Source organism: Schistocerca nitens, chromosome 11 (assembly GCF_023898315.1).
Source record: "Schistocerca nitens isolate TAMUIC-IGC-003100 chromosome 11, iqSchNite1.1, whole genome shotgun sequence".
Lineage (NCBI taxonomy): Eukaryota > Metazoa > Arthropoda > Insecta > Orthoptera > Acrididae > Schistocerca > Schistocerca nitens.
This window is the reverse complement of record NC_064624.1, coordinates 53,594,556-53,606,613: the sequence shown is the minus strand read 5'-3', so window position 1 is coordinate 53,606,613 and position 12,058 is coordinate 53,594,556. Positions and strand designations below refer to the sequence as shown.

The 12,058-nt window shown below is 43.5% G+C and overlaps 1 protein-coding gene across 1 annotated transcript in view; it reads right to left on the bottom strand.

The window, feature by feature from the left end:
- The window catches only part of LOC126212615 (uncharacterized), a 176,463-nt gene extending 168,118 nt beyond the window's left edge, over nucleotides 1-8,345 (bottom strand). The window contains exon 1 of the mRNA XM_049940045.1: nucleotides 8,039-8,345. Coding sequence (XP_049796002.1) covers nucleotides 8,039-8,345 — 307 coding nt within the window. The remainder of the gene's footprint in view (nucleotides 1-8,038) is intronic.
- Between the last annotated feature and the right edge of the window lie 3,713 nt (nucleotides 8,346-12,058).

Genomic DNA, 12,058 nt, shown 5'->3' with positions numbered 1-12,058 from the left:
TTCTCAAACATTTGGTAAATGTTTTGTGGTTCACGAACAGATGTCGATGGTTAGTTTACAGTCCCTCCAGTTCGTACATCACATTACCTTCTCACTAGCGAACGGCTGGACGAAGTCCATTGACCTAAAAGTTTCAAAATTAAGGGTAGTTCTCCCGTAATAAACGCAGTCCTTTAAGGCTAGGCGGAAATTGAGACGCGTATAGTGCATGTGGCGCGACGCACAGCAGCGCGCGTTTTCCTAACTTCACAGGGTCAAATGGGACCGCGTGAGCAAATTGCGGCGCGACGCGACTGGGACGCGTCTGGGACGCGACACGCGCGGCGTTGTGGTTGAGTCACAGTTTCTCGCGCCGCGCGTCGCGCCTGCCTCGCTAGCACCGTGGGAAATTTGAGGTGGGGAGCGGAAAAGAAGCCCGGCCACATGCTCACATCGGAACGGCGCATATGAGCCGTGGTAGTATTGCCCACACGATAAAGTTTGCCTCACTGTGTACTAAATTTTATTGCCTCTCGGTAGTGTTTCGTTTTTCGCCATTTAAACGGTCCAGCTTTCTTCGTTAGTACATTATACTTTTCAGTTATTTATATCTGTATAGTTTTGTTTTTATTCTGTCAATAAAAATGCATACTTCAATAACTGGTGAGATATTGGGCGCTGGAATTGTATCATATGCCTCCGCGATGTTTTCAGATCGCAAGAAGGGAAAGTGGGCAGTGAATAAGGAAGCAAGGAATATTAAAAAATCATGTGATTAAGAAGCAAGGCAGGAAAGTAAAACAAGGTTATCTTCTCGCTGCCTAGTATGCTGGCGTATCTGTACGATCTGTTACAAAAATTTATGAGCGGATAATCTCCACAGGTGTGATTCCTTTGTGCTCCTGGTAAAAAGCGTCCAATATCTGCATGCACATTATCAGCATTAATAAATTAACTATACAACAGGCTACACAAATGAAGAAAATGGTCAGTATTATTACGAAAGTAGGGATATCCTAAAAGAGTGTTATGATTAGATATATTTAATTTGTTGAAATGTACTGCTGACAAAGGCAGATCTACTTTTATGACATTGTTTTTCGAACTCCAACTCACAAGGCACACATGGCTAGCTTGTGCATTCCTGTCACGCGCATTATCCTCCGCTGCTGACGATACACTGACCATTGTGTTGTGCGACAGATCAATTGTTTATTTTTCTCACTAACAACTATTTTATTCTCGATCACACATTGTCAGTTTGGCAAGCCGTAGGTGAGTAACCAGTATATGGCATGTGCCTATCATTCCGCCTGAAGGAACGCTCGTCATTATTTTAATACTGCTCAGATCAAGAGAAGGAACAAAATCCTTTGGTAAGTTTCCATTCCAGTCGCTCAGTGTTAAAAATACGATGGGTTGCGGGGATTCCAGCAAAATTCCAACAGAATTGGCAATTAATTTTTGTGTGAGTTGTTAACCTTTTCTCATTCGAAGAAGCATCACCGTTTGTGAGTAACGGCCACATTTCTCTTGTTGACTGGTTTAATTGTACTTCCTTTGTCACAGTGTCATTTGCCAAACTTATCTCACAGCAGCTATTGCGACAGAATTCCGAAACGGCGTGCCTCATTAAACAAGTAATTGGTAATCACAGTGCTCAATAGCTTACGAAAACCTCATAGTGTCGGTTTGCAGTAACATAAAAGAAGAAATTTCAGCTGGCCGTGGTGGCCGAGCGGTTCTAGGCGCTACAGTTTGGAACCGCGCGACCGCTACGGTCGGAGGTTCGAGTCCTGCCTCAGGCATGGATGTGTGTGATGTCCTTAGGTTAGTTAGGTTTAATTAGTTCTACGTTTTTGGGGACTGATGACCACAGATGTTAAGTCCCATAGTGCTCAGAGCCATTTGAACCATTTTGAAGGAATTTCATGTTTATTTGCATACTAGGAAGTTCTTGTTGTCGATAACTCTGTAAGTAGGCTGTTTATGTTTTCTTATTGGCAACGTTACGTAGCGCTCTGTATGAAAATCACTGGCTGTGCTGTGTGCAGTCTGTGGCTAGTTTGCATTGTAGTCTGCCATTGTAGTGTTGGGCAGCTGGATGTGAACAGCGCGTAGCGTTGCGCAGTTGGAGGTCAGCCGCCAGCAGTGGTGGATGTGGGGAGAGAGATGGCGGAGTTTTGAAATTTGTAAGACTGGATGTCATGAACTGCTATATACATCATGACTATTAAGGTAAATACATCATTTGTTCTCTATCAAAATATTTCATTTGCTAACTATGCCTATCAGTAGTTAGTGCCTTCAGTAGTTAGAATCTTTTATTTAGCTGGCAGTAGTGGCGCTCGCTATATTGCAGTAGTTCGAGTAACGAAGATTTTTGTGAGGTAAGTGATTTGTGAAAGGTATAGATTAATGTTAGTCAGGGCCATTCTTTTGTAGGGATTATTGAAATCAGATTGCGTTGCGCTAAAAACATTGTGTGTCAGTTTAAGCCGTCACGTTTATAATTGTTCTAAGGGGACGTTTCAACTCTTAAAAAATTACAGTCACTGGGGTGAAATAAATAAAAAGGGAAGTATAAGTACTGATATATCGCCATAGACAACAAATTACTGTGTGTTAAAGAATTGGCAAAACACTCTCCTCCTTGTGTGCTATCATACGCCAAACTTTCGTTTCGATGTCTCGAGCGGTTTAGGAGATATGAGGGATGTTGCGAGTATTTCATTCTCGCGGGCGTGAGATCGGAAGTGAGCGCGCTACATAGGATCCATTTTCTCGAGATCGGAGGCAGGTAGAGACCTCCTCACAACACTAAACAAAAATTCAACATGTTAGCTAAATTTCATACGCAGAAACATATGGTGTAATACGCACCAAACGCTAAATCATAGCGACCCCTAATTTTCGTTGCAAACTTTTTGAGTTTTGCGTAGCGTCTTACTAAAATGTGTACATCACAACAAGAATGTTCATTAGCAAGATGACGGGCACTTCGGCACGAAGCTGGCATGTAACGCTACAAGTAAGGCAAAAATCAAATATTTTGAGTGAATAGTTCCTGTAAAATCGTTTGAGAAAGGTAACAGGTTGCGCGCACTTCGGTTCTGTCAGCGCAGAGCGTCGCCAGTCGGCGCGTGCGAAGTATGGTGTACGCGTCGCAATATGCGCTGTACCCGCGCGAGCCGTGTGGCACGTGCGTGTCGCGCTGTAGTGTCGTGTCACGTCACACGTGCTGTACGCGTCTCAATTTGCGCCTAGCCTTAGGCCGTCGGCACACGGACCGTGCATCAGAACGTTGAGCGTGCCGAGTTTCTGACGTCATAGCGTGGAATAGCACGTTCGGGAGTCTTTCCGAACGTGCAGAGCAATATCTGGCATGTCATATATCTGAGCGTTGACCAATCAGATGGTACAACGCCACCTACGTCACATGCAAGCCATCTCGCTTCAGCATTGAGCTGTGAGGAGTCACATTGGCATTCAGTTCAAGCCTACTCGTATATATGTCGTTTCTGAGCACCGGCAAATTGAGAATTATTCGAAAACCTGTCGTTAACTGCGTGATTCGTTGCAATAAAATAATGAGAGACATCATATTCGTGGCAAAAGAATTATTGTAACTTATGTATTATGAGAGTGTATCATTTGAAGGTAGCGACACACTGAGGATCCACGAGAAACACATTGTTTTTGGTAAAATTTGTTATAATTAAATTTCAGTTAGTAACATAACTACGATTAAAGGTTTTAGAGAGATGGAAGATCTTGTGGAAGTTAATATCGAGGAATTGTCACTTTAGCGTGCCGGCACCGTAGCTCAGCGTGTTCGGTCAGAGTGGTAGCTGCCCTCTGCAATAAAACAACTGAGTTAATGGATCAACAACGAACTGAAACAGGTGTCTTTCGACGTCCGCCCAGAGCAGATGAAACGAACAAAATGAGATTGCAAAGTATAAATATTTTTTTTCATAATATTCGCGTATAAAATAGGTTCTGATGCTTTATTATTAGTTTTATGTAAGTAATACTACAATATTTGATGTTATGTAAATATAAGTTCACCTTTTTTTGAGGAGTGAGTTTGTTCGATTGGCTTAATCTACAGGACAGCTTGCGCTACTTGTATAAAGGTATTTTGTTCCTTTTTCTTTTGAGTTTCGTGAATTACATGTTGTAAAGTTCCTGCTACATGGTAGGAAAAGTAATCAAGTAAGAATGACTTTAGGGTTTTACTAAAATGTGGGGAAGATAAAATAGTGTGTATTTTATGTGGAGAACTGTTGCAAATTTGTGTCGCACTGTTTGTAATGGAACTTTTATAAGCCTGTGTCCTTATTGATTGGACATGATACTTTACTTGTCTTAAAACAAGTACATCGATATTGAAGTTTTTATTTGTGTTGTGGCGTAACAAGCTAGCTACGCCACACTGAGAAGGAAGCTGAAAGGCACGCGCTAAGCTACAGCAGGATGGCTTGAAGTCTGGAACAGGATACGTATTGAATACTATAAAGAAAATACGTAGCTTTGGAATATACTTAACTTTTAATCACTCCTTGTGATACATCTCTCTTGCCTATACAAATGAGACTCGTAAGATACATGCACTGTTACAATTGGCGCCTTGCTAAGTCGTAGCCATTAACTTAGCTGAAGGCTATTCTAACTCTCTCGGCAAATGAGAGCAAAGGCTTCGTTCGTATAGTCGCTAGCAACGTCGTCGTACAACTGGGGCGAGTTCTCGTACGTCTCTCGAGACCTGCCGTGTGGTGGCGCTCGGTCTGCGATCACACAGTGGCGACACGCGGGTCCGACATGTACTAATGGACCGCGGCCGATTTAAGCCACCACCTGACAAGTGTGGTGTCTGGCAGTGACACCACAATTTGTGTATATTACATATAGAACAACGTGACTGGGATATGAACAGTGGAGGAAATATGTGTTTTGATAGAGCTAACGTGGGAATATTACGCAGCCTGTTGAGTAAACAGTGTGATTTACGAACTAGAAACATCCCACAACTGCCGCTGGAGTGCGTTGCGATCGTGTATACCTCGTTGGGGCCCACGTACCGTGTGCACAAGTCGCATCGTTCCTGAGCCATCAGCAGCACGTTGACCTTGGCACGCTCAACGTTAAAGCCGTCGGCACAAGGACCGTGCAGCCGAACGTTGAGCGTTGAGCGTGCCGAGTTTCTGGCGTCATATCGTGGAATAGCACGTTCGGGAGTCTTTCCGAACGTGCAAAGCAATTATCTAGCATGTCAGATATTCTGAGCATGCGTTTGAGCGTTGACCAATGAGATAATGAGATGGCACAACGCCACGTAAATCACATGCATGCCATCCAGCACAAAGTTGTGAGGCGCCATATTGGCATTAATTTCAAGCCTATACGTATATATGCCGTTTCTGAGCACCAGTAAATTGAGAATCACTGGAAAACCCTTTGTTAACTGTGTGGTCCAAATGGTTCAAATGGCTCTGAGCACTATGGGACTTAACTTCGGAGCTCATCAGTCCCCTAGAACTTAGAACTACTTAAACCTAACTAACCTAAGGAGATCACACACATCCATGCCCGAGGCAGGATTCGAACCTGCGACCGTAGCGGTCGCGCGGTTCCAGACTGTAGCGCCTAGAACCGCTCGGCCACTCCGGCCTGCAACTGTGTGGTCCGCTACAATAAAATAATGAGAAACATCATATTCGTAGCAAAAGAATTATTGTAACTTGCGTGTTATGAGAGTATGCTATTTGAAGGCAGCAATACACTGAGGATGCACCCAAAACGCATTGTTTTGGTGCAATTTGTTATAATTAAATTTCAGTTAGTAACATAGCTACGATTAAAGCTTTCAGCAAGTGATAACATTGGTAAGATCGTATATACGGCGGATAATTTTATGATGCGTGGTGAGTAGTGTCACTGACTCGTGAAATCTTTTTGTTTGGGCGGTGGTTCACGACTCGCCAGTACATAAATTTTTTTCCTAACATTTGCGTTTTTATTAGGTTCTTTTACTTTATTATTAATTTAATATAAGTAAATAGTAAATTTTCGATGTAATGTATTTACAAGTTCACCTTTCTTTGGGTGTTCGATTGGCTTGATCTACAGGACAGCTTGCGCTTCTTGTGTAAAGCTATTTTGCTCCTTTTTCTTTTACGCTTCGTAACTCACGTTTTGCAAAGATTCTGCTACTGGGTAGGAACAGTGATCCAGTAAGACTGACCTTGGGGTTTTACTAAAATGTGGGAATGATGAAATAATGTTTATCTTATGTGAAGAAGTATTGCAAATTTGTATCGCACTGTTTGTAACGGAACTTTTATAAGCCTGTGTCCTTATTGATTGGACATGGTACTTTCCTTTTCGTGGACAATGGAGGAAATGTGCGTTTTAATAGAGCTAACGTGGGAATTTTACGCGCTCCCGTTTAATAAACAGAGTGATTTACGAGCTAGAAACTTCCCGCAACAGCTGCCGGAGTGCGTTGCGATCGTGTGTACCACGTTGGGGACCACGTAAACCCGTCGGACACGGACCGTGCATCCGATCGTTGATCGTTGAGCGTGCCGAGTTTCTGACGTCATAGCGTGGAATAGCACGTTCAGGAGTCTTTCCGAACGTGCAGAGCAATATCTGGCATATCAGATATTCTGAGCGTGCGTCTGAGCGTTGACCAATGAGATGGCACAACGCCACCTACATCACACGCATGTCGTCTCCCTTCAGCACAGAGTTGTGAGGCGCCATATTGGCGTTCATTTCAAGCCTATATGTATATATGCTGTTTGTGAGCACCAGCAAATTGAGAATTACTGAAAACCCATTGTTAGTTGTGTGATTCGTTCCAATAAAATAATGAGAAACATCACAGTCGTGGCAAAAGAATTATTGTAACTTGCGTATTATGAGAGTAGGCTATTTGAAGGCAGCGACACACTGAGGATCCACCAAAAACGCATTGTTCTTAGTACAATTTGTTATAATTAAATTTCAATTAGTAACACAATTATCTACATTAACGTTTTTAGCCAGGCGTAATACATCTGGTTACAGACGTGGAGGAAATTATTGCTTTATCGACGCCGGCACGGTAGCTCAGCGTGTTCGGTCAGATGGTAACGTGCCCTGGGTAATAAAAAAACTGAGTTAACAGATCAACAACGAAGTAAAATGGGTGTCTTACGACGTCCGCCCCGAGCAGATGCAACGAACTAAAGCGAAAAAAAAAAGAAGCGTAATGAGTAGCAGAGTTCCCAAATGGCATTTTGTTGGGGCGGTGGTTCGCATCTCAACACTACCAAGTTTTTTTCTAAGATTCGCGTTTTTATTAGGTTCTCATACTTTATTATTAGTTTAGTATAAGTATAGACTATAATATTTGATGTTATGTAAATATAAGTTCACTTTTTTTTGAGGGGTGACTTTGTTCAGTTGGCTTAATCTACAGGACAGCTTGCGCTACTTGTATAAAGATATTTTGTTCCTTTTTATTTACGCTTCGTAATTCACATATTGCAAAGATTCTGCTACTGGGTAGGAACAATGATCAAGTAAGACCCTGATCTTGGGGCTTTACTAAAATGTGGGAATGATGAAATAATGTTTATCTTATTCGGAGAAGTATTCCAAATTTGTACCGCTATGTTTGTAATGGAATCCTTATTGATTGGACATGGTACTTTCCTTTTCGTGGACGACGAAGGAAATCTGCGTTTTAAAAGATCTAACGTGGGTATTTTACCCGCGTCCGTTGAGTAAACAGTGTGATTTACGAACTAGAAACGTCCCTCAACTGCCGCTGGAGTGCGTTGCGATCGGGTATACCACGTTGGGTGCCACGTACCATATGCACAAGTCGCATCGTTCCTGAGCGTTCAGCAGCACACTCAACGTGAACGTTCGACAACACGGCCCGTGTGCCGACGGCGTCACTGCCAGGCTGCAGTGCGTGTCGTCCAAGCCACCTGTCAGTCTCTCAAAAGTGCCCAGCCGGAGGCGTCGTGTGGATCCATGTTGAACCTGGAACACTACTTACTGTGAAAAGAGCAGTAGTTGAACCAGATCGCCGCTTCGCTGTCGCTGAGTGCCGCTACGCCGCCGCTGCTGATGACGTGGTTGCAGAAGCAGTCGAACACCGAAGTGCCGTTCGCCGCGAGCAGCGCCAGCAGCCAGGTGGCTACCCCAGCCAGAGCCATCGCCGTCCGCTGAGACTCGCAGTAGTAGTAGTGGTAGGCAAGGCCGGGCAGCGCAGGCCCAATATAAGAACAGGCGCGGCGGAGGTCTTTCCGCAGGATGGGAAAACCACAGGAAGTTTGGCGCCTCTCGTCGCGACCACAGGACATTTTTGTCTTTCCCGTGAGAGTGACCAGTAGCTGGCAACGCACAGGCGCCTGCCACGTGCTTTTAGCATGAGGGCGACTGTCCCTAACAGACGCTGAAGTGCTGGTACACTAGAAGGACACTCGAGGTCTGCCTTCCTTTAGTACTGTGTTGCCCACTGACACAGACTCTACATAATGAGGCGAAACACTGTAAAAGGTACAGAGGCGTCCGACTGCTCCCGGGCCCAACCCAGTTCACTACTGCCAGCGCCACGTGATCATAACGCGCCAGTGCTTAACATACAACGAATTGCACCATAGGATTAAGGGGGGGGGGGGGCGTTCATGAAAAACACACACTATTTCAAAAATGCACCAAATCCACAGTTTTGGAGATATGGCAATGAAATTTTGTACCACGGTTTACATGAAAGTAACACATTCACAAATAAAATCCTTTCATTATACAGAGTGTTACAAAAAGATAGGGCCAAACTTTCAGGAAACATTCCTCACACACAAATAAAGAAAAGATGTTAGGTGGACATGTGTCCGGAAACGCTTAATTTCCATGTTAGAGCTCATTTTAGTTTCGTCATTATGTACTGTACTTCCTCGATTCACCGCCATTTGGCCTAATTGAAGGAAAGTAATGTTGACTTCGGTGCTTGTGTTGACATGCGACTCATTGCTCTACAGTACTAGCATCAAGCACATCAGTACGTAGCATCAACAGGTTAGTGTTCATCACGAACGTGGTTTTGCAGTCAGTGCAATGTTTACAAATGCGGAGTTGTCAGATGCCCATTTCATGTACGGATTAGCACGGGGCAATAGGCGTGGCGCGGTACGTTTGTATCGAGACAGATTTCCAGAACGAAGGTGTCCCGACAGGAAGACGTTCGAAGCAATTGATCGGCGTCTTAGGGAGCACGGAACATTCCAGCCTATGACTCGCGACTGGGGAAGACCTAGAACGACGAGGACACCTGCAGTGGACGAGGCAATGCTTCGTGCAGTTGACGGTAACCCTAATGTCAGCGTCATAAAAGTTGCTGCTGTACAAGGTAACGTTGACCACGTCACTGTATGGAGAGTGCTACGGGAGAACCAGCTGTTTCGGTACCATGTACAGCGTGTGCAGGCACTATCAGCAGCTGATTGGCCTCCACGGGTACACTTCTGCGAATGGTTCATCCAACAATGTGTCGATCCTCATTCCAGTGGAAATGTTCTCTTTACGGATGAGGCTTCATTCCAACCTGATCAAATTGTAAATTTTCACAATCAACACGTGTGGGCTGACGAGAATCCGCACGCAATTGTCCAATCACGTCATCAACACAGATTTTCTGTGAACGTTTGGGCAGGCATTGTCGGTGATGTCTTGATTGGGCCCCATGTTCTTCCACCTACGCTCAATGGAGCACGTTATCACGATTTCATACGGGATACTCTACCTGTAGAATTTTGCACAGAGCATAACTTAATCATAGCTAACACTTGGTTCAAGAATCATGAAAGGAGGCTGTATACATGGAAGAAGCCAGGAGATACTGACAGGTTTCAGATAGATTATATAATGGTAAGACAGAGATTTAGGCACCAGGTTTTAAATTGTAAGACATTTCCTGGGGCAGATGTGGATTCTGACCACAATCTATTGGTTATGAACTGCAGATTGAAACTGAAGAAACTGCAAAAAGGTGGGAATTTAAGGAGATGGGACCTGGATAAACTGAAAGAACCAGAGGTTGTAGAGAGTTTCAGGGAGAGCATAAGGGAACAATTGACAGGAATGGGGGAAAGAAATACAGTAGAAGAAGAATGGGTAGCTCTGAGGGATGAAGTGGTGAAGGCAGCAGACGATCAAGTAGGTAAAAAGACGAGGGCTAATAGAAATCCTTGGGTAACAGAAGAAATATTGAATTTAATTGATGAAAGGAGAAAATATAAAAATGCAGTAAATGAAGCAGGCAAAAAGGAATACAAACGTCTCAAAAATGAGATCGACAGGAAGTGCAAAATGGCTAAGCAGGGATGGCTAGAGGACAAATGTAAGGATGTAGAGGCTTGTCTCACTAGGGGTAAGATAGATACTGCCTACAGGAAAATTAAAGAGACCTTTGGAGAGAAGAGAACCACTTGTATGAATATCAAGAGCTCAGATGGAAACCCAGTTCTAAGCAAAGAAGGGAAGGTAGAAAGGTGGAAGGAGTATATAGAGGGTTTATACAAGGGTGATGAACTTGAGGACAATATTATGGAAATGGAAGAGGATGTAGATGAAGACGAAATGGGAGATAAGATACTGCGTGAAGAGTTTGACAGAGCACTGAAAGACCTGAGTCGAAACAAGGCCCCGGGAGTAGACAACATTCCACTAGAACTACTGATGGCTTCGGGAGAGCCAGTCATGACAAAACTCTACCATCTGGTGAGCACGATGTATGAGACAGGCGAAATACCCTCAGACTTCAAGAAGAATATAATAATTCCAATCCCAAAGAAAGCAGGTGTTGACAGATGTGAAAATTACCGAACTATCAGTTTAATAAGTCACAGCTGCAAAATACTAACGCGAATTCTTTACAGACGAATGGAAAAACTGGTAGAAGCTGACCTCGGGGAAGATCAGTTTGGATTCCGTAGGAATGTTGGAACACGTGAGGCAATACTGACCTTACGACTTATCTTGGAAGAAAGATTAAGAAAAGGCAAACCTACATTTCTAGCATTTGTAGACTTAGAGAAAGCTTTTGACAATGTTGACTGGAATACTCTCTTTCAAATTCTGAAGGTGGCAGGGGTAAAATACAGGGAGCGAAAGGCTATTTACAATTTGTACAGAAACCAGATGGCAGTTATAAGAGTCGAGGGGCATGAAAGGGAAGCAGTGGTTGGGAAAGGAGTGAGACAGGGTTGTAGCCTCTCCCCGATGTTATTCAATCTGTATATTGAGCAAGCAGTAAAGGAAACAAAAGAAAAATTCGGAGTAGGCATTAAAATTCATGGAGAAGAAGTAAAAACTTTGAGGTTCGCCGATGACATTGTAATTCTGTCAGAGACAGCAAAGGACTTGGAAGAGCAGTTGAACGGAATGGACAGTGTCTTGAAAGGAGGATATAAGATGAACATCAACAAAAGCAAAACGAGGATAATGGAATGTAGTCAAATTAAGTCGGGTGATGCTGAGGGAATTAGACTAGGAAATGAGACACTTAAAGTAGTAAAAGAGTTTTGCTATTTAGGGAGTAAAATAACCGATGATGGTCGAAGTAGAGAGGATATAAAATGTAGACTGGCAATGGCAAGGAAAGCGTTTCTCAAGAAGAGAAATTTGTTAACATCGAGTATAGATTTAGGTGTCAGGAAGTCGTTTCTGAAAGTATTTGTATGGAGTGTAGCCATGTATGGAAGTGAGACATGGACGATAACTAGTTTGGACAAGAAGAGAATAGAAGCTTTCGAAATGTGGTGCTACAGAAGAATGCTGAAGATAAGGTGGGTAGATCACGTAACTAATGAGGAGGTATTGAATAGGATTGGAGAGAAGAGAAGTTTGTGGCACAACTTGACTAGAAGAAGGGATCGGTTGGTAGGACATGTTTTGAGGCATCAAGGGATCACAAATTTAGCATTGGAGGGCAGCGTGGAGGGTAAAAATCGTAGAGGGAGACCAAGAGATGAATACACTAAGCAGATTCAGAAGGATGTAGGTTGCAGTAGGTACT